The sequence below is a fragment of the Coloeus monedula genome, assembly GCF_965178545.1.
Source record: "Coloeus monedula genome assembly, chromosome: 9".
NCBI classification, from domain to species: Eukaryota; Metazoa; Chordata; class Aves; order Passeriformes; family Corvidae; genus Coloeus; species Coloeus monedula.
In genome coordinates, this window is record NC_138789.1 from 527,914 (window position 1) to 551,352 (window position 23,439).

Genomic DNA, 23,439 nt, shown 5'->3' on the forward strand with positions numbered 1-23,439 from the left:
TTTTAATGAAACTGAATCTCATCCTACAGGAGAAGATAAATAGTGATGCACTGCAAAAAGCTGTGTGGTATTCTTTTCTGTGTGCCTTTTTTTTTTTGCATGCACACTTTTTATTAAAAAAAAACTTGTAAAGAAGGGGGGCATGCACACAAAAGAAAAATCAGGAGGTAACATGGTCACATGATCCGGCTGGCCATCTAGTAAATGTCCAAGTACCTAAAAAAGCACCACATAAAGGAATATAATCAGAAGGAACTTTAGAGAGTGAGTTAGCATGTTTTGATTTCTGGAGATTCCTGTTGAAAACCATTAATATCTCTAAAATAAACTACATTTAAGGAGTCAGTAGACTATTTGGGAGTCTGAAAAGAATAAGCATCCAGATATAAAGTAGTGTCTAGGAAGAATGCCAGCAGGAGGAAGGTGGGCAGGTGCATTCTCACAGCCCTTTGCTCTCAGAGGGCCTGGAAACCTTAAGACACAACTTAGCATGCAAGCACACTCTGAGTCTCTTCTTACTGTGCACTCCCCTTGGGCTTAGATCTGGGGTGCTGCAGCAGTGGCACCTTGAGCTTTTCAATTAAGCCAGCTTGGTGGGAACAGCCCTGCTTTGCTGCAGAGTTTCTGCATGAAGAGAAACATTCTGGCTGTTAAGACAACAGGTCAGAAGATCAAGCACTTTTCAGCACTCTGCTGGCAGGCTCCTCAGGTGTGAAATCCAAACACATAGGTTTGGCAGTATCATGTGAGCTCTGCTTTCTCAAGCTCCAGATAAAAGAGAAGGGGGACTAGGAGGGAAAACAATGGCAGAGTTTGTTCTAACCCCATGCAAACAGATCAGCATAGGGAGTTTTGGCTGAAGACTCAAGTGGAAAAAAAAAAGGAGTGGAAACAACCTATTGTCAGCACTTGAACTTAAACAAGGAGATATGAGGGTTCTTGCTGTACTTTAAGGTTTTGGAAGATGCTGGCAGCCCTGATGTATGGAAACACATTTGACAGTCTCCAAAAAGCAGACAGCACACATGTGATAAAGGAACAACACGAAGGGACAAGAGGGGAAGAAAGCAAACACCTAGGCATTCATTTAACTTGATTTTAAACAAAGCAGCTTTCATAAATGTGAATCTCCTGTACTTGTTTACTGAAAGCCAAGATTTGCTGTAAATGTTAGTAACTGGAGCAAATATCCAGCAGATCAGAGATCCCGGAAGAACCCCAACACAAATGCTTTCTGAGGACAGAGATGCCTGATCAAAGACAAAATGAGTGCTGCAAAAAGGAGAAAAGGAAGATGTTCTTTTGTCACGGGCACCAAAACATGACTCACCACACTGGTGTCAATGCTGGGAAAGCACAGACCAAAGTGAAAATGCAACTTAAGATGCAGCAATTGGAGGAAGCAGCAAAGCTCAAGGCAAAGGATTAATCCATCCTGCTCTCCCCTTAGTTCCCAGCAGGTGTGACAGCCAACCCACAGGTCCCAGAGTCACAGCGATCACCAGTGCAGCACAGGCTGCTTCTCCTGCTGTGCCCCTTCCCCACAGGGATGCCCCTCCCAGTGGGAATTTGGTTTAATATGATAAACCCAGAATGACACATCCAGGCATAATCAGGGAGAGAATAAGTTCAGTAAAATAGACTGGCATTTGTTTCTGTGCCTACATAAGAAAAAAAAGTCATGCCCAGCTCCTGGGTCAGACAGTATTGGACAGTCAGGTGTGTTCAGTCCTCTCAATATCACTAAAATACACAGCTGTCTCAACAGAAAACTGTGAAGGGATGTTTTCATTTGAAGGTTAATTTGACTTAAAACAGAAATAAAGAAACTGGGAAGACACTGTTCTCTAAGTTTAAATGCAAATAACAGAAGCCTAAGAATGTTCATCTCTGCTTTAAAAAGATCATGTTTACTTTTCACAGTCATTGTCTTTACAAGCATCAAAAGAATGTGGAGAAACAATCAGCTCATGTACGTATTCACATGACATCCCCTACTCATTGCAGTGGTGTACACTGGCTACATCTTCACAAAAGCTGGAACTAAGTATTTTGAATTGTGATTTTCAAAGAGGATTCTACAGCACCTAAACCTACAAAACCAGTTATCGTTTTCCCTTTCAGGAAATTGCTCTCTTGTAGTACTTCAATACACTTTCAACAAAATGTGGAGAATCCTAAAACTGGCCTTGCAGTTTAGGGCTACCCCATGAGCTGCTGGGGATAGGCAGCAGGTCTTGTGCCTGTATATCCACTTCTGGCCTTGGATCTGTTACCACAGAACTCATGACCCTAAGCTGGGCCTGGCTAGGAGACAGAGAAAGCTGTCCAGGTACTTCATGTTTCATAGAGATTTTAATTAAATAAGGCAAGAGAAACTGAACATCATCCCCTTAGGTGTCCCGTTAGAAGTTCCCCACATGTGATGATAGTGCCTCACATTGCAGTTTTAAGTTGGTAAGCAATGCCCCTGAGAGTGCCTTATTCCTAAAGCATGGCATGCTGCAACCTTCACAGAGTTCACAGTCCTCAGCTGAAGTTTTATTACCATATTCTTGTGAGAACAAAATAAAATTAAACACGTTATTTATTAAGACAAACTTGTCAGAGCTCCATTAATCTTTGATGTCTGGGTCTGCATGTAAATCACAGACTGGGCTGTCTGAACTTCAAACTTCACCTGAAGCACTTTGGATGCCTTCAACTAGAATAAATTTTCCCAGTCAGGAATCTTTCTTTCTAGCTATGCTGCAAAAAAAATAGGAAGTTGGTACACGTGCATAATAGCTGTAATATTGGTTCCCTTAGGGATCTAAACATAGAACTTTTTTGTGCATGCTTTAACAACCTCTATATCCCAGAATCAAGTGTATCAGGATGTATTGGAACCTATAAATAGATATTCTATTTACATACAATTAAACCCCTGTGTTGGAAACCCTCCAGTGACAGGCAATTAAAAGACCACATAACCCATGACTCCAAATTACTTCTATGTGCTTGTTGTGTGGAATCAATTCCAGGTGTTATCAAGTGAAGCACAGTGTTAATGATGACTCATATTCCCAAGCAGAACCTTCACTATCATTATAGCCAACGAAGATATTAATCATCCTGGCAATACAAGCCAACAAAATAACTTTCAAAAACTATACACAGCCAGGCATGCTCCATCTTAGGCAGTTTTAACACTGAACTGTCTCTGTCCCAGTGGCAGCTGCATTCACTAGTTTAACTACACTCTCTGTATCACCATCTCAAAACAAATAATATTAATTCAAAATAAAAACATTTTAAATTAAAGTAAGAGGAAAAACATATTCCCTTCTCAAAGAAAAAGTTTACTCACCGTCAAATATTGGAACATTTCCTTCTAAAAATTTATGCTTTCAACTTTTTGGGAGTGAGCAAATTCATATTCCAGTTAAACCAGTAGGCAGAATTAACTCAAGTCACCTTCCCTCACTGGCACTGGACTTCTGTTCTTGTCAATAGAGTGCTCTCTCAAATTAAACCTTCTATAACACCTCATGCACACTTTGTACTCTTTAAAAAGCATGACTGAATACTGAAAATACACCCACATGCCATACTTCAGTCTGGTGGACAGGATCTCACACGATTCCTTATTTTCATCCACTTACCAGTATGTGATCCACTCGGTCTCGTTTCTTCCGCCCAAATTTCATCATCTTCTGCCAGTCTGTTTTGTGATTAGGCTCTTTCCTCAGGCTAAACAACTTCAGTACTTCAGCTGCAATGAAGTTCTACAGAACAGTAAAGGTGAGATTTATCACATTTGAGCTAAGAAATTACAGGTTTGCACAAAGCAGCTCCCCTAAAATGTCCCACTACAGAATTCACAGTTTAGCTCTGAGACATACAGTGTATGCAGCAGTACACTGAAAATCTCTCAAGCAGCTTTACACAAGGCAGGACAATTATTAAACCCAGAAGTGCGGGGAAAAAACAAGAACCCCACTGCCGTAGCAACCTTGAGAACAGAAACTTTCAGCAGTACACAAACAGAGGATTCTGACAATTCATTTTATGGGAAAATATTAAAGAAAAGCAGGGTGGGAATTTGGTGTCCTTGTCCTGTGCCCCTGCTGTCCCCAGCCACATGCTTTCAGAAGTCTTCTCAACTAACAGAGTGATTTAGGCATTATTTCTTTCTTTCTTTGCTTTTCTGGACAGTTAACGCGCTGTATCTTCAGCAGGTTAACCAAAATTTAGTCAACCCCCCTCAATTTCAGAAGAAACAGTGCAGGTGGAAGTCTTTATTTGTGTCCTGATAAGCCATATGGAAGGCTCTTTGTGGAAGGCTTTAAGGGAGACAGATTTTTTTCCCCAATGTCCAGCCCTGCAGGTTTAACCCAGGTCCAGTCAGGCTCTACTTTGTCCCCCAGGCTCTGGGGTTTTGTCCTTCCTTGAGCGCTACCACCAGTAACATGGAGGCCTCCTCTGGCTTGTCAAACACAACAATGCCCTCACTAGTCAAATTTTGGGTTCCTCTGGGCAATTCCTGCTGTCCTCAGGTTGGCACAGGTCTGTGTGTCTGAGTGAAGAATCTAGCTCATCCCATTTGGCCCAACCCTACCATTGGATCCATTCCAGTTTAGCCATACAGAGTTCCACAGAAAGCTGCTAAAGCAGCAGCCTGTCAGCATAGCAATTTTATAAGATCAAGGTCATCCTGGCAGTTCTGCACAGAGGACTGAGGTTTAAAAACAACCAGTAGCAGCCCTAAGGACAGGGAGGCCAATCTGTTCAGTAAAAAGGGACCATTTTGACATATTTCCTTTCAGGTTTGTTATCTCCTTTCTCTTCTCAACTCATCTCTTGCTGGATACACCTCTTATGATCTTCTAACACTCAGGTAAATGCCAGTTCAGTGTTTTTCATCTCACTTTCCCTGCACAACCACGATTTCTTCCTACCTTGATTTCATCCAGATCGTTTGGATCTTTGACTCGGCGAAAATAAGCAGATGTAATCCTACATGGTTTCATCCAGATGGGCTGATTCAGATTAGGATCCTCAGCAAAGATTTCCCCAAATATCTCTCTTGTTAAGTCAAATACCACCTGAACAAAGGAAGAAGTAAAAGTTATGGCTTCTTGTGTCCATGATAAACTTTCAAAGGGCAAGACCAAAATGTCTGAAGACTGTACCTTTCTGTAAACCTGCTTGTTTATGGTGTCTGTGTCCTGCTCTTGGAGGGTGCCACTAAGATCTGTTTTAAGGCTGCAGCTTTGAAGATCGTGACCCAGCTCTTTCAGTTTCCAGAGCTCCTCAGCTGCTGCGTGCACCATTCCTTCCACCTCCACCGCAGTGTGAGGCACTGCCAGGGGCTCCTCGCTCGGCTTTGGCGGCACTTTCTGTGGCTCTGCCTGGGGCAGCACTGCCGGCTCCTCAGCCTGCTTCTGCTGCAGCTTACGGGAGCTCAGGCCATAGTCCTCATCAAACCAGTCTTGATCATCTCCCAGCACACTCAGGAACTCCCGGTTGAGCTCTAGCTCTGCCAGTCTCTTGGCAAGCTCTTCCTGGCCACTGGCACCAAACACAGGACTCTCCTGTGAATTAAGAGCCACAGAGTAAATGTGAAAGCGATGTCACACCGTGGCCTACTCAGCTTACATTTTTAAATGCTTTACTGAGGTAGCTGGCAATAAACAGCTACCAAAACAAGCCATGCAGTGGGATACATAAAAACACATGAGACACAGAACATACAGGTAATCTCCACATCATCCAACAGAACTTGGGAGAAAAACTGGTGCCACAACACATTCCTCAGATTCAATCATCCCCAGTGAAAGACACAAGCAAGTTACAATCTCTTAAAATCAGTGCAACATGTCTGCTACTCACTGGTCTGGGACACATGTCTGGAGAGGAAAGCTCTTCTCTGTCATCTTCCAAATCAGAACTTAGGAAGAAGTTATTCAGTCCATCCAGAATCTGTTTTTCAGCCTGCTGGGATGGGGTACTGGCTTGCTCCTTCGCATCACAGAGCTCCTGGTTGCTGAGCTGGATTTTCTCATTCTTGATCTTCTTTATTTGCTGTAGCTGATTGACTGTGTCTTTCACAAAATCTCTAAGTAGACTGTCTGTCAGCAAACTGACCTTTTCCAGTTGGTCTTTTGACTTTTCTTGCTCTCTAAGAGGCAGGCTGAGCTGTGCTTCTAACTGGTTCTTTTCTTTTGTCAGCAAATCCAGCAGTGGAGTTGCAGGCTTCTCCACAACACCAGGAGAGAGATCATCTAACCTTTCAGCACATTCTTCTCCCAGTGTCTTCTGCCTCTCCAGTTTTTCAGAAAGGAAATCTGACATGTCATCCAACTGAACAGTAGAAATCTCATCCACAACACTAGAACTGAGAGGAGTGTGGCTGGCCTCCTCTTTTACAGCATCCTTCAGGTAATCCACCACTGACTGTTCTTGGGCAAGTGAACCAGTAGCTACAGAAATTTCCTTTAAGCTGTTTGCTTTCGATGACAACTCCTCATCAACCCTTTCCTCAGCAGAGGCTTCTGAGACAGCTGTGTCCGCAGGAGCTTTATCCTGGGAATAATTCTCTGTTGCGTTTCTGCTCTGGCTTTCAGCTTCTTTGCCCGGTTTGGAGCTTTCTCTATCTTTCTGCTCAGCTTTGTGTTGTTTGTCCAGTCTATCATCAAAGAATGAGTCTTCATCATCCTTATTTGTGTCTAAATGGCTATCAATAATTTCTGTAATGTGAGAGATTTTTTGAGGAGGAGCAAAAATACCATGCTTTTCTCTGCAATCAAAATATTTAATATCGTCATAAGTTCCATTATTATTCCCTTCAGGTTTATCCAATTCCACACCAGCCCAAAACCCTTTGGCAAATTTAGTCAGCCCTTTGAACCGCAGTGTTCCAGGCTGGACTTTACTCACAAGTACTCTATCTCCAATGTTGAAATTGGACAAACTATCTGTTTCTTCTGGGATTGAAGCTGAGGCCCACAGTGGTGAGCAAGTAGGAGCCTGTTCTCGCTCCGCATCTCTGCGTTCAGTATTTTTCATAAGTTCTGTTGGGGACTTGAGTTCCAGCAGCCTCTCTGAGTGCATGCTGCCCGAGAGAGACCTGTCACTGAGGCATTCACTGATTTCACCATCGCTGCCCAGGCTGGTGGATCTGCTTCGGCTGGCCTGGCTGTGCTGGGACTGCTCCCTCAGGGACTCCCCATTAGCTGAGAGCAGGGATCCTTCAAAGTCATCTTTGTAGCGCTCCTCAGGCAGCATTTCTTCAGCTGAAGCTTGTTTTCTGGAAGAGGATCCTTCAAAGTCCTCAAGGTACGATGGCTCTTTTTGACTAAAGAGCTGTTCTGAAAGCAGATCACCTTTTTCCTCTGCAGACTTGCTGAGTTTGTGAGAAGTCTCCTCTACGCTTGGGCCACCTATGGCATCTTTATCTGACTGTCTCTGTTCTAAGATTTCTTCTGTATCCTGAAGACTTTCCACAGCCACATCAAACAGTTCCTTTTGAGAGTGTTTGTTTTCAGAGCAGAGAGCCAGTGGACTCTCCTGTCCTTTATCTAATGTCAGCAAGACATCAGAACTCTCCAAAGGCTTAACATAAGAACCTCCACTCTCATATTCCTCTGACTTTATGTATTCCAGGTCTTCTGTAATCTCAGATTTATGACTAATGGTAGGACCAACACTGGATGCATTTACCACTTTGTTCACTGACTCAAGGGATATCCTGCTAATGTCTTTCATGTCTTTGAGAAGAGCTGGAGAGGGGACACTGTCTGAGGAATCACCAGATTCTGCTCTGGAACTCTTTGGTAACACTAAACCCAAGGAAGCTGTTCCAGAAGGTTCTCCTGCATGAACAGCTGTCACAGGCACCTTCTTGGTGGGCACAGACACAGATCTCTCAGTTCTTGATGACACAGCATCTTGAAGGAAAATAAAAAGTGAATTTCAGCAGATGGTATAACCCACATTATTTTATTGCAAACTGCAATCACAGGCAGCTAAATTAATATCAAGGTTTCTATGTTAAATGAAGAAACAAACTGGTGCCTTGGAAACACATACTTCTGGCTGACCCATGGACTTGAGCAACTTCCATTCAGATTCCAGGCTTTCTTTCTGCTTCTGTTCCTTTAACCAGTATCCCAAGGTAAGGACTCAGTTACTTGTTTGCAAGCCACAGTAACAACAAAGATTTGAATGGCAGATAATGAAGAGATAATCACCAACAGCAAAACAGTGAAAAGTATCTGAACTCAGTGGTAAAGGAACAAGAAACAAAAGAAAGTAAAAAGGTTGTCACTTAATTACGGTTTCATGTAAACCTCAGAAATAGTAAACTAAATACTGAATACACAGGGTATTCTGCAAAAGCTGACTCCTGCTATATAAAACTGCAAAAAATACAGCTCCATCACTATGGTTTTATGAAGTCTGCATCCTCTCTTAAAACCTCTTAGTGAATCAAGATGGAAAAGGTTAAAGAATTTTAAAACAGTCAGTCTTCAAGATCTTAATCTGCAGTATGGATTTGTCCATTTACATACCTGCATGTTCTGAAATGGATTCCAAAGATGCTCTGGATCTCTCTGATTCAGTCAGTGATTTCCAGTTTTTAGCTGTCTCAGGCCTGAATTGGAAAAATCAAATTGCATGAATTACAGTTACACCAGAGTGTTGTTTGGGTTGTTTTTAATAGATAAAAATGGAAATACAAGCATGTATAATTATAACACCACACCAATGTGGCACTGCAATTATAATGTAAGTAGTTTGCTTTATCAACATACTGTGACCTTAGAAAATAAGAATGGGGACAGAGAGGAGAGTCTGGAGAGTCCTGGAAAGTGATTTTTTTAAAAGACTAATCAATCTTTATCTATTTCAAGAAAAGGAAAAACAAAGAGGAAAAAAAAGTTGGGTTGTTTCTGTGGCTTTTTAAATTTGAATGCACTAAAATTGCACCATCTGCTGGAGAAAAAGAAACACTTAAAAATACAGTGGCAAGTGCAAAAATCAGTTTAATTCTCTACCCTTTAAAATCTAAGATCGAAACCAGATTTAAGTTGCAAAAATGAGTGGTTTGCCTCAGACAGTGCAGTGGACATAATGAGTGACCAAAATATAAAAAAAAAGCCTTCAAGGCTGATAATCCATCCAAAGCATTTGGCAGAATTCTTGCACAACAGAAAATTATTTAAAAAAATTATTAAAAAAACCTTGAAAATAGAGCCTGAAAGGCTGGGTAGGACAAAAGTGAGGAGCATATGATTACAGACACAGTAAATCTTACCTGTTTTGGGTCTGGTGAGAGCAGCAAAGAGGTCAATAGGATACTGCCACTGTCTAGTGCTTTAAGGCAGAGCAGTTACCAGCTTTCCTTGCATCCATGGTTTTGGCAAAACCAGCTATCACTACAGTTCTAGAATAATCTCAAAAAGAAGGAGGAGAAATCCCAGTTACCTATGGAGTGGTGGTGCCTTGATCTTAGGTTTTTCAGCAGCAGCTGAGGATGGAGTTTTAATCTGAGGTTTGGCTGTTGGCGATGCCTCCAGATCTCGGCTCAACTCTGCTTCAGTCTTCTTGATAAACTCATCATACGACTGCATATGGAAAACAATGCCAGCTGTTAATACACCAAACCACAACTACAATTCAACAATCAAAACCTCTTAAGTGAATAAAGAATACACTTGGTTTCTCTGCAAACCAATCTATTTAACTTTCCCAAGGTCTACAGCTGCAAATCCTAGAAATTTCAATACTTCCAAAAACAAATTCCATGAGCACTAATCTTTAATCCCAGCTAGGATACTAATGTGCATAAACATACATAACCCCTGGAACACTGCCAGTAAGCCATTACAGATAGACATTTTAAAAGGGAATGGCATTTTTGCCCCAAGGCTCTGGCTCATGATTGGAAATGGCTGAACAGCCAGGTTGGATGGGGCTTTGAGCAACCTGGTCTAATGGAAGGTGTCCCTGCTCATGGAAAGGGGGTTGGAATGAGAGGATTTTCAAGGTCCTTTCCAACCCAAACCATTCTGTGATTCTCTATAATAGTCACACTTCTGTCACAACAATGTCTTTCACAGCTGTTGATACAATACTCCGCCAAAAACATCCATACTATAAAGATTTATCCAAGGCCAACAATCTGTTAGTTTGCCCTTCTTTATACTGTTCCTAACCTCCAGCTGTTTGATCAAACTGGCTTCCTGGGCCTTCAGTCTCTCCTTCTGTCTCTTTTTCTGCTCCTTTTTCAGCTGGTAAACCACAGATTTCCTTTTCCGTAGCTCATCCTTCAGGGCCCTGATGCGTCCTTCGATGTCACTTTGATCAGAGGTGGTTTCTGAAAAAGTTTAGTTTTAGTCTTTACAAACTTGCTCCTCACAAAACAATTCTAAGCAAAGCAATGAACAGTCATTCAGTAATTACAAAATACAGTCCAAGAAAAATGTCAAAGAACTTAATGTCAACATGTTATTTAACACAGTAAGACTCTTAAAGTGGGATTTCAGATTCTAAACACTACTATGTGTGTGAGATATAAAAAGGTGTTGCATCTTACTTAATTTACAGGAGATTGGCTCTGATACACACAGTAACTCGTTACCAAGCTTATTCACACCAACCACACATATTTATGCTCTTCATCATTAACTGCTTGTCATGTTGGGTATTGCAGAAATTAATTTTCTGACGTATTTAAAAATGCAACTCAAAGCTGCACACCAAAAATATATCTGAAACACAGGCTTACAATTGGAATATTGAGTTCCAAGTTACAGAGTACATGTCAGTGATGAGAATGTCACTTGGAACAGTCGACTCCAAACCAAGTAGAAGTTTCTGGCCCATACAGATTTTCTGTCACCTAGACTAAATATATCTATGAAACACAGAGCTGACTGGCCAACAGCTGGAAGGGAAGTCAATCTGAACAACACAGAGATTGTCACTGTCCCCAGATACTCAGATCTAGTCCCTGCATGATAACCCTATTCTACCAGTAACTCTGCTGATTTTCTTATTTCTACTGTATTTCTATTTCCTACTTTCTTCTACCTACTTCTACTTTCCTTATTTCCTCTTAGTCTCTCAGACTCTACAGAGAGACCGCCTCAGCCTCTCATTAGCTGTTTTCTCCCACCCACCTATGTCCACTTGTTTCTTGTTTTAAATGTATACCACCATAGTGCAAAACAAGATCCTTGTCCCAGATTGGTGCTACACAATCAACGATCAAAAACTCTTCAAAGTATTTACCTGACATAGCCTTACTGGAGCTTCTCCCTGAGCTGATGTGCCCTTTCCTCTTGCAGCTCCTTAGAGGACGATTTTGGCTGGTTTGTTTTTCTAATGCTCAGTATCACCTGTAATGTTTTCTGGATGCTCATAAATGCCAGTTGCTTTACTTAATAGTTTAGAAAGCCGGTTACTGATATCCTTTGGTCAGCTAGCAGGAAGAACTGGATGTTTCCCTAATCCATCTCATTTCTGAACATAACAAACCACCATAATGAAAGATTCCATCCTTAACAACAGCCAGTAAATGCAATCAAACTACTGTATTCTTTTTGCATTAACAACTGTTGTTAACCATTTAAAGAATTTAAAAAAAAACCAAAAAAAAAAACCAAAAGAATGGAACCTCACTTGCTAATCAGGAGCACTTTGCGATGCCACTGTAATTAACAGCTCCTCCCTAACAGTAAGTGACCACTATGTAATTACAGCATTTCTTGATCAGCTCATAAGGGAAAGATCTGCACATGCTTTCATCTTTGACGATCTTGTCTATGCATGCATCAGACTGACAGGGCAATGACTTCATTGCTACTCAGCAGGCTAGAACATTTGTCTCTTTACAATGGAATGATTTATTGTGAAAGCAGCACCATCCTGATTGACTTCCTACCTCTCACACCTTTAGAATCTGAAATCAAAGCCTTTCAATGTTTTATTTTGCACAAGTTTATTTTCATGATCACTGTTGCCTGCTCTACATTTCCTAATGGCTTCCTTATATGACTGCTGTGTCAGAGCTTGAAAATAACTTTATCGAGGTGCTGAAAGCTTCACTGGGTTGGAAACCGCTCTCAAGACAGAATCGCAACACAAATTACTCAGTGCAAATACCTAGGTGTTTCTCACAGTAAGTTACCAACCATCACAAACAACAGCCAGTACACACAAAAGAACCTTTTAATCCTTTTTCCACTAAAGACTTCTCATTAAGAAAAAAACCAAGGAGGAAAATGCTATCTCATTTGCTAAGAAGTATTGTGTGGTGCTCTATCAATTGCACTGTGGAAAACAAGATGTTCTAGAGACTAAAAGCATAGAAAGAGTCAAAACAGACTTCTCAGGTGAACAGAGTAGACAATGGTGACCCACGGGATGGTGGCTCAGGAACCCCTGCAATCCACATGACTGAGAGCACAGCAGGGAAAGGGTTGCTCTGTTCCACTTCACTTCCAGTATTCCTCCCCTCAGCATTTACTGGCAGCCAGCTTGGGTACTGGACAAAGGGTATAATGAGTCTATATAGTAGATCTTGTATTTTATACCTCAAAATGCCACCTTAGGCCCTGCACATATACCAAACTCTCCTCCAAAAATAAACTCCTATGTCCTGAAGCATCCACTGATTCTGCACATGGAAGAGCAGGCCCAAGGGTCTCCCCCATACTGCCATGTAACAGAGCTGTACTGCTTCTGGAGCCACGCTGGGTGCCCAAGAAGGGATTTTTAAATTCTAGGACCACCTTAACTATTGACTCTTACCTTCTTCATGTGTGTTTGCAGAACCTGCACCACTTTCTACAAGAAGAGATAATGTATAAACCTTCAGCTGAAGAGATCAAATTACATATTGGGAAAATACTCCCACCAACCCCAAGCCTTGGCAATTTCCAGGAATTTGTCTGCCTCCCCCACCTATGTCTGCATTTCAAGTTTGTTAAAAGCAAAAGCTTTGAAAAAGCAATTTAAACCCAAGTGGATATTACACTTACCTGACTGTGTCATAGATAAAGATTCATCAGACCAGTTGTGAGACGTCTGATGAGACTTCACAGGCGAACGTAGCTGTCCTCCAGTTCTGTGGCTGCCTTTGCTGGAGTCTTGCTTTGATACAGATATGCTGCTTTTGGGAGGAGACTAAGAGAAGAAAAGGATAAATAAGTAATTGCAGTTTGAAAGTAGAAGATCACTGTCATCAGGAGCCAGTTACAAGGAAAGAACAGCAAGACAAGAGAGCATCTCAAACAATAGTACCTATACGAAGACCTTAAGAAGAATTTAATCTTTGCTAGACAGTAAAACAAAAATACCAAGAGCAGCAATAACTGACTGCTTACTTTGAGCCTAGATGTCAATAAACCTGCTTAGACTACTCTACTACCACCTAAGTGAACTGACATGGCTCTGACTCACAGGTGTTCAATACATTTGTGTCATCTTATTTGGTTACATCCGCAGCAATAGGAACTCCTAGTAAATAAACTAATGAAATCAACCACTTCATGTAAGGGGTGCAAGATGACATTCTGAATCAGTGAAACAACTATTTATAGAGCACTATTTTTCTGAGGCCAGGCAAAAATTCAAAGAGCAAATGTTCTTCCAAAATGCTGCTTAACACTTCAACATTATCCTACAAACCTTTAACAAACCTTGGACATAACCTCTGGCATATATTAGACATTTTATTATTATCTTCTCAGCAAATCTGCAAAGAAAGTGTTTGTAGTAAGTCTAGATAAGCATTTCTTTTACTCCACAGACACTGCATTTTCTGTCTTATTAAGCACAGGACAAAATTAGGATGAAACTCATCAAAATTATCATCCAACTAGAAATAGCAATTGGAATAGAACAATAAGGCAGAATTAAGCAGCAAGCAGACTTAATCTGAAACGCAAAGGACTGTGCATGAGGTTACAGGTCTGCTTCTTCATCCCATAGCTGCACTTTGGGATACGCTACTTGCAAACAAGGCGAAGTGGAAAAACAGAGCATAGTTTCCACGGCCTCCAAGAATTTACACAATGGCAACAAGCTAGCCTACAGCTAATTCACACTGGTAAACTGGGTCAGTGTTCCACCACTTAGCACTGCATACCTACGTGACATACGCAAAATGTTTCGCAAGACTACCCACAAGTTTAAAAATATCTAACTCTGTGCGGAAACAATATTTCCCCAAGACTTCAAAGCACACGTCTGATCACAATGATGACACACAGTAATGTGAAGTGGTATCACAAGCACAGAAAACAGATTTAATGAATAGTTTAATCTCTACTTTGAGAACTGGGGTGGCTGTACTTGCTACTTCTCTGATAGTGTGTGAGAGTACATACGGCAGAACAGCTCACTCACCAGTTTGCCAGGCGAGGAAGAGGACTTGAACTCTTCAGAATAAGCCATTTCTTCATTAATTGTACTCTGATCTGGGCTTTCTGGCTGTTCATGGCCCATGGGCTCTGATGGGACAGACTCAGCAGCCAGACTGCCAAGATCTTCTGGGATAGAGCTTTCACTATTCAGATGAGAGCAAGAAGGCACTGGAGACTCTTCCTCACTAGCTGTTTCTGAGATTCAACGGGAGGAAAAACAAGGCACATCAGAACTTGCACCATCTTACATGCAGAGGCTGAAGGCATATAAGGCTGAAGGCATACAAGGTTGAAGGCAAACTTTCTACGCTGCCTGCATATAAAGTAGTAACTGCTACCAGTACACGTCAAACAAGTGTTATTGCACTCACCTAGACACACTGATGGTGAAATGTTTAGCAGGAACAAGCCTGTTTCCAGAGAAGTATGACTTAAAGCTATGATTTGTGTTCAAGATACACCTGGATGTGGCACTTAGTGCCCTGATCTAACTGGAAAGGTGGTATCAGTTAAGAGGTCGGACTTTATGATCTCACGAGGCCTGTTCCAACCCAAATGATGCTGTGCACCTGGGAAAACTGCCCAAGATTCTTAGTGATTGCTGAATATCTAAAATAAAGAGGTTTTCAGGATATTCTAACATTTTCCAGACAATACACTCCAAAAAGATTATTAGGGAAACCTGTCCTTCCAGGTGACCATACAGAAGCAAGAGTCACTATTAGTCTGAAGAAGTCACAGAGGAGCATATAATCTGCAGGCCAGATCTTGAATTTAGAATTGATTGCTTCCTTTACAGTAGTTGCAGAAAACATTTTAATGTTATGATTTCATCATGAGTCTCTCAAATGGCAACAAGCAAAATAATAAGTTGGGTTTTCAATATTCCTGTTTACTAAGTTCCGTAGGAGTCACAGCATTACTGAGGCAGCCATGGAGAACTATTCAGTGTCTGAGCAAAGGCTGGGGAGAGGAACTTTTCCTTCTGAAGCAGGGCTGAGCTCCAATGCTTACTGGTAGACACAATCAGTAGAAAGCAAGGCTATTTCCTCACTTATTGATGAGAATTCAGCATTTGTGCTGAATTTTTGCTCACTGGAATTTACTGACTCATACACGTATCATCTTTAAAATGTCTTACAATGTCTAAAATCTGCATGACTGCTTTCAGCAACAAGTGTAATAGGGCAGTATTCTGAATTCCCTTTGCACATTCAAAGGATGTGCTGCCTACTTTCAGCAAAGTGGGGGAAAAAGGAAAATAGGTATGTTTTTAGAACAATCCCTGAAATTATCTTCTCTCACTGCACACTGCAATTCAATCCTTGTGCTTCTGCATGGTCCACTTAAAACTCAACTGTAAAGTTGTAGCTTCCAGCATCTGGGAATTCAATTTTCCCTCACAATAGCATAATTTATACTAATTAGATCCTAGCATACTTTACTACAGCTACACATTTCAATCAGGTTGCATTAACAACGGAGGGAAAAAAAAAACCTGTTTCAATTTTTGGAAAACACAGACAATGGCAAAGCAGCCCCTGACAGGAGCCATCCTCACAAACAGTACTAAAGCTAACAGGGAGAGACACTTTGCTCACTACTGGGGAAAATGGTTTTAACAGAGTTAAGTTCAGAAGACTACCAGCAAAAGATCATGCCATATTGCAGTATTTCTGCTTTGGAAGACAGAAATATAGTTTAAAAATTGTATGTAGAAGTGACCAATGGGCTTATGCTGCACTTTTCACTTGGGAGGATACACAGCAAAGGAGAAATACACATTTAACTATGTTGTAAAACAGGCTTCACAGTGCAGAAACTGAGATTCTAGGAGTGTCCAGAAAACAACCAAAATATCAGAAAAGGAAACAACTGCAAACCTAAGCCATCCCTGTGTCAAATTATGCTTGACTCTTGTCATATGTGTCACTTCCCTCCATTTCCCATTACCTTTGGGCTCAGTTCTCTGATCCCCCAGCTCTTTCTTGGGTATTTTGGTTTTGAGCAGCTCTTTGTCCCAGGCAGCCAGAGCCTGCTTTTCCATCCGCCGTATTTCTGCCTCCTCCGCATCCAGGCGGCGTTTCCACTCCAGCAGCTCCTCCGCGTGCTGGCGGCGCTGCATCAGCTTCTGCTCCCGCTTAGTGAGGAACCTGGAAGGCAGAGCAGAGACCGATGGCAAAGCAGCCAGCCACACCCAGAGACCCCAACACCCAGATACTCGACTGCTGCCATTGCCAGAACCGCACTGTTCAGTTTGCTTTCTAGGATAATACCCACAATAACTACTATCTCCCAGACTTCTGGTGTGCTGCTGAAAAAACCCCACGAGTAGACAAGGCTTCTTTTCTCTGCAGGAAGTAATGGCTATATCAGACTGTAAACAGGCTGTTTACATTTTTAAAATCTTCAAAATCATTAAAAGTGCTACAAATTACGCACTAAACTGAACAGAAAAAGTTCCCAATTTCAGGACATGAAAAGTACCTATGGTATTAAACTGGAACCTTCTAGAAAGCCGTGACCACTTGAAAAATGAACGTTTCTTTTTTGCTAATCCCAATGACAGAAAAATTGTAACCTCACTTGCCCCACAGTTTTTTCCAAATATGTAAATATAAGAGAAGGTGATTCTATATTAATAGTCCTCCTGGAGCTTTAATCCTTCTTCCTTGAAGCATCATCTCTATGGCTTGCCACACTTGGAATGTTAATTGTGAGCTGACAGCATCAAGAGAATAACGATGCCAGATTGTTTCTTCCCAGCTACTAACATATCTGGCTGGTAGTTCAAGAAGAAAAAAAATTAAAGCTCATGCTGAAAATTAGCAGATATTTTCTTTCTAACAAATAGCTCTTAGGTGATTTTAAGGTGAAACCTTAGAATTGACAAAACTCTCACAGGATTTCCTAGGGATGAATAGGTTTGTGTGCACACACTTGTTCTCTTTGCCAGCCCTTGTCTCATTTCTGAGCATTGAAGTAACCAAGACCATAGCACTTAACCTTTCAGACAGTAAATTGGAAGCAAGTTCAACATCAATTGCACACACTTCCTCTGGCATGCCAAGTCTAGAGAAGAGTGCCCATCAATCCATTCACCTCCTACGCTGAAAGCATCAAGAAGTCATAGAATCATTCTGTAGAAAGTACACAGCTTGCCAGCTAGAGAGAGTTTGTCACTGGTACAGAAGTTGTGGTGCTGTAAAAGGCAGACTTCAAAGACTTGTGATGCTTCGTTTTTGCTAATGTCTTCATAATTTTCAAGCCAGCCTAAGCACTTAGCATCAAAGTTTTTAAGCTGCAAAGCAGATAATAATCTCACTTGTGCTTTTTAATCTCTCACATTTCAAAAAACCCTTTTATTTACAGAGACTGGAATGGCCAAGTGACTAATGTGCAGGTCTTGCCTTCTAAGGGACATTTCTTGTTTGCTCACTTAGTGTTTGTTCTATTCCCTGGAAAAGTGAGCTGGCAGTTGATCAGAAAGGTTAAGATTCAGATAAGTCCTCCTCTAAGACAGATTCAGACAAAGGGACCAAGTTATGACATGAAAAGTTTCAGAAGCCAGTAAGAGATGCTCACAATCTTCTTTCTGATGGTCAAAACAAGATGAGGTGAAAAACAGAAGCACCTCAGAATCTCTGAACATCTGCCATCTTGAAGATGACAGATTCCATGATTTTGTGCATTATTTTATCACTTTCTATAGACGAGCATCAAACATGGTCTACACTTAGGCAAAACTGACAGGCTGGTATCATTAACAGAGCAAACTACCAACAGTAATTGCATTACAAACATGACAGGGACAGCCATGACAATGTTGTGTCTTTCACCAGCACTATCAGATTTAGCCACTCTTACTCTCACACACACATCAGTTCCAATTAGTCCAGTAGATCATACGTTTGGAACTTGTTATGGAGGTTATTACTGCAATAACCTCAATGCAAAAAGCAACTTTTTCTTCTTTCTTCACCTACTGTTTGATTCCACCAGAAAGTTTTGCAGTTTACTGGATCTTGAGAGAGGTAAGCCCAGTTGAAATAAAATGCAAGAGAAAGTCTGAAATAAATGGATTCAAAAGAGCACGTCTCCTTAAAAGCAGATGTCAAATGAATTAACCTAGAAGACCACAAACAGGAGAAGAATCAATGAAGTTGCCATGAAAATAATTACCACATAAGAATTACTTAATAAGAAAAATAAGTCAACAGAAGTGATGGGAGACAAAGAGGATTCCAACAAAAAACCCACAAAAAGAGGAGGATCAAAGCAGCATGGCCAAAGATGCAGACCCTTTCATAACCCTGGGGTTTTAAAGGCCAGAGCCACAAAATAGCAGATGCATTGCCTTAATATTTGTTGCAGTCTAGAGGGTTCCAGTTGCAATACCAAGCGTACACATTTATTCTCAAAAGCAGAAAAAAAATTGCAAAAGCACATCTGGCATCTACACAGCTGGAAATGTGGGGGAGCAATGAGGAAGCAGCAGCACTCAGATTGCAGCAGCATGATTTCAAAGTCTGTTTCCTGGTGCTAACATCACACATTTTATCCATGCATTTCAAATATTAGTATTAACCTGCTGCTCTAAACTGTACTTGTACATTTTAAGGTATACTGACTATAAGCCCAAACTATGCGGCTTCAGCAGCTATTCTGAAGTAGTAACCAGACAGCGGGAGCAAAGTGAACTGTCTGCCTGCCAGAACATAGCAGGAATAAGAGATTAGAATCCTGGAATGGTTTGGGTTGGGAGGGACATTAAAGATCATCTAGTTTCACTCCTCTACCATGAGCAGGAACTCCTTTTGCTAGACCAGGTTGCTCAAAGCCCCAGCTGACCTGGCCTCGAACACTTCCAGGGATGGGACAGGTTGTTTCTCAGGGTGACCTGTGCCAGTGCCTCACCAATCTCCCAGTAAAGAACTTGTGTATATTTAATCTAGATCTACCCTCTCTCAGTCTAAAACCACTACCCCTTGCCCTACCACTGCAGGCCCCGGTAGAAAGTCTCTCTCCATTTTTCCTATAACCTCACTGTATATGCTGAAGAGGCACAATAAGGTCTCCCTGGAGCCCTTCCTTTTCCAGACTGAACAAGCCCAACTTTCTCAGCCCTTCTTCATAGGAAAGGTGTTCCCCCTCTTTGATTTTTTGTGGCTTCCTCTGGACCTGCTCCTACAGGTCCACGTCCTTCTTGCACTGGGGACCCCAGAGCTGGATACACAACTGCAGGTGAGGTCTCACCAGAGCAGAGTGGAGGGGTAGAACCACCTCCCTTGACCTGCTGAGACGTTTTTCCAAGCAGCCCAAAACAGAGCTGGTTTTCCAGGCTGCAAGTGCACCCTGCCGAATCATGTCCAATTTTTTGGTCCATCAGCATCCCCAAGTCCTTCTCTCAATCCATTCATTCCCCAGACTGAACTGATACTGGGGATTGCCCTGACCCACGTGCAGGGCCTTGCACTTGGGCCTTGTTGAGCTTCCTGAGGGTCACGCTGGCCCACTCCTCAAGCTTGTCCAGGTCCCTGTGGACAGCATGCCTTCCCTCCAGCTCAACTGCACTGCTCAGCTTGGTGCTGAGGGTGGAGCATCCCCCTGTCTATGTCATTGATAAAGATCTGGAAACAGTGAGGCAAGCGTCAAACACACCCACTGCTGAAGAACCTCTGGACTTTCTAGGACTGAACAGAGCATGCTCTATCAAAGAGTCTATCACTGGAGAAATATACAGTTACCTGACCAATTGGTTGTAGATATACAGCTGGAATTTGGGATGGAGGTTGGGAAAACAGACACTGAGAGAGGCCCAGTGGTGAGACGTAAAGACAGAGAAGAAGTAGTGAACAGGAGAGCAGTGTCTACAAAATAAGGAGGAAGAGTTTAAAACTAAGATAGCAATTAAGACAGAAAGAATGAGAAAAGGATAGCATCTAGCAAAGAACTTTAAAATTAATTGCATTTAACATTGTATAGTTAATACCCAACATCTGCAGTACAAAAACTATACACTGTTATGCAGAAGGTTATAGAACAATCACTTACAACACTTCGTTTTCTGTTAATGAAAGACAAGCAACTTTCACACTGCTGTATTTTTCTTCAAATTTCAGAGAGTTTTATTACTTTGATGCAGATTTCCACAAGCACCAGTTAATATATCTCAGCCTGACCTTTCTCATGCTATTCTCTCAAAAGAGTTAATTATTGGTATTAATGAGCATGCTGGTTTTGCAATATCAACAATTTGCTGGCCTGAAACTTCAAACACATTTTCATTCACCTGGCGAAACCTCAGTAAAATTATTTCTACAGTAAGGTAAGCACCAGTGAAAGAGCAAAGAAAAAAGAGATTAAATAATTTACTTTTAAAACATAAACCATTCCAGGAAGAGTCCAAGATATACCTGCCATTCACACGCTAGCTGCTAATTGGGATTTTTTGCAACAAAGTACAGACTTGATCTCAGAATATTCATATAGCTCATTTGAAGTACTAACTGCTTTTAAAAAAATCTCCATAACTTACAGCTCTGCTTAAAATGGTATTTCTTGAAAGTATTACTATTTTAAGCTAATTCCTAATGAATTATCAAATTTATAGAAAAATACCATGCTCCATTTAGCTCTATCAACTACAATGCAAGCTAAGAAGCACGCTAAGGAAAAGCAAATGAAAAAAAGCATTTAATCCATTATTGCACAGATTATCATTAATGCTGCATATGCAAGGAAAGCCAGGGGAAGGTGGTTAATTCTCTTTGACAGAGCATGCTCCTGTTCACATGCAGGCTACACAGACTCATCAGTTAAAACGAAAACAGAGCTATTCTTTCATTCCCCTTTTAACAGAAAACAAATATTAAAGCTGCCTCCTAAGTAAGGAAGCCAAAGGACTTCCACCTTGCTGTGGAGTACAGCAAATCCAGCATAGCAGGCTTTCCCAATTCCTTCCTCTAGTGCCTTTGTATTTATCATTCAGCTCCATCCCTTGTGCCCTATTTCCCACCCCGATTCCCCTCAAATGGCAGCTTGCTATCATTACATCCTACACCAAACATATTACTCTATTGTTTTATGTGTTTTACAAACCAGGATATTAAAAAAAGAACAAGTCAGCACTGTTTTTCAATCAATAAGCACTGCTATCACTACCAAAACACCTGCCAAAGGTGTGCAGCAACTGTACGATAGGAAAATCAAGTTTCAGAGAATAATTTATGCTTACACAAAATACTTCCTCTTCTGAACACGTACAACAACCCGAGATGTTTAAAACCATAAAACCAAAAATGTATGATCACATATATCACACAGAATTTCCATTTGTTCTACCATCTCAAATCCTGGTATCCAGCTTTTGAAAAGTATTCTCCAGGTGAGCAATATTTCCAACTACATAAAATAATAACCAAATGAGGACTAAAATATCTTTAAAGGTAGAACATACTTTATATCTGCTACTATCCCTTGCAATAGTAACAATTATCAATATGTAAGTCTTTATGCAATCGTAAATGTTGCTTAGAAATGAAGGTACTTCGAAAAAATAAGATTTCAAGACCAATATTGACAAAGCCACTACCTGATAACAAGTGGCAAAGGAAGCCTTGAATATACAAGTATATTTGTCATCGCTTTTAGTAACCACTACTTTACTATGTCTCAAAACTCATAAGCTGCAGATTGTTTTTTTATCACCATTTGAAATTTGTTGAATCTTGTGTGGGAAAAAAGATAAAGACACTCTTTTAACAAAAAAATAGGATCAGAAGAAAAAAATTATTTTCTTGAAACCCTAGAAGTCAACATGGCCTACAACTCACAAGCTTTTCAAGTCCCCATCTTAAGCCATTTACCAGTCTCAAAAGATACTTTGAGAATTTGCCACTATGATGATGGGGTGGTTTTCATACATCTTGGAATGTCAGGAGTTTAGTCTGGAAATATGTCACCTCAGAACCTTTTAATGATCATTGATTTTGGTAGCTGGGTTTACCAGATGCTACCAGAGGAGTCCAAATAAAACAGCAATCAACTCAGGCTAGACACGGAGGCCATGAAACTACAACATGTTTTTAGTTTTTCCTACTTACACCAAAGCCTCCCTTACTGCTACTGGGTTTTATTTTCATCATATTCAAATACATGCATGTGTGGGAAATGTGCTTCTCAAATGACTGCAAGCAAACAGGCTGCTAAGGAGCCAAGGACAGCTGGCCTTTACATGGCACTGCTTGCTTTGTGGTATTTTATCCAGCTGTGTTTGGAGTCTCAAGAGAAAACACGTTACAAAGATCACCCACATGGACTAAAGTGCAGTGACTATCGTGGTTCTAAGCTCAAAATAATTGTTTAAGCAAAGACTATTTCTTGTGGCAACTGGCAGAAGCCAGACTTTCAATGCATTAGTCTCAAATAAGAATTTAGGGCTTCAAACTAATGAGCACAGGTGGGTAAAGTGTTTGGGATGTTTCGTGCACACAAATAATTCCTCCACCGAAAGGCTGCAGAAATAATTTTTTATCTAAAACAATTTAAAAGGTGAAATCAGGAGATTCATTTTAGGTTTTCAGACCCAGGAACTGCACACAGATTTTGTTATTTCTTCTGGAGCCTAACAAACATTTTCAACAGTCTTCCAACCTGTGAACCACATATCTTCTCAGTCACATACATACTACCTCCATTAATACAAACCACCTCCGTTAATAAAGAAAATATTAAAGAATTCATCCTAGCTGGTTTTAATGCAATCAGAATTAAAATTCAGCAGCTGGATAATTAGATAGAAATCACATACCTGACAACCTCAGTGCCTTTCTGTGAGCCAGACCTGAAACTCAGTTACTAGTTGTTGCATGACAATTGCTATTCTAAGTCACATTTCAATTCAAGATAAAAATTGGCACTGTAATTCCAGAGTCTCGCTCCCTATGTTTTTTCCTCTTTAAGGTAAAAGGGGAGATACAAAATAAAGGCACCATTTTGACCATTTGACTTCAGATCTCTC

At 41.0% G+C, this 23,439-nt stretch overlaps 1 protein-coding gene across 7 annotated transcripts in view; it reads right to left on the reverse strand.

Moving 5' to 3' along the window:
• CEP350 (centrosomal protein 350) overlaps nucleotides 1-23,439 on the reverse strand; it is a 72,723-nt gene that overhangs the window by 6,920 nt on the left and 42,364 nt on the right. For 6 of the 7 annotated variants that reach the window (XM_082287284.1, XM_082287286.1, XM_082287289.1 and 3 more), the window contains 11 exons: nucleotides 20,165-20,287; nucleotides 16,371-16,570; nucleotides 14,401-14,612; nucleotides 13,032-13,176; nucleotides 10,203-10,363; nucleotides 9,472-9,611; nucleotides 8,556-8,638; nucleotides 5,875-7,931; nucleotides 5,175-5,576; nucleotides 4,941-5,087; nucleotides 3,645-3,767 (listed from right to left, as the gene is read on the reverse strand). In XM_082287284.1, coding sequence (XP_082143410.1) covers nucleotides 3,645-3,767; nucleotides 4,941-5,087; nucleotides 5,175-5,576; nucleotides 5,875-7,931; nucleotides 8,556-8,638; nucleotides 9,472-9,611; nucleotides 10,203-10,363; nucleotides 13,032-13,176; nucleotides 14,401-14,612; nucleotides 16,371-16,570; nucleotides 20,165-20,287 — 3,793 coding nt within the window. The remainder of the gene's footprint in view (nucleotides 1-3,644; nucleotides 3,768-4,940; nucleotides 5,088-5,174; nucleotides 5,577-5,874; nucleotides 7,932-8,555; nucleotides 8,639-9,471; nucleotides 9,612-10,202; nucleotides 10,364-13,031; nucleotides 13,177-14,400; nucleotides 14,613-16,370; nucleotides 16,571-20,164; nucleotides 20,288-23,439) is intronic. The other variant, XM_082287288.1, reaches the window with a different exon arrangement.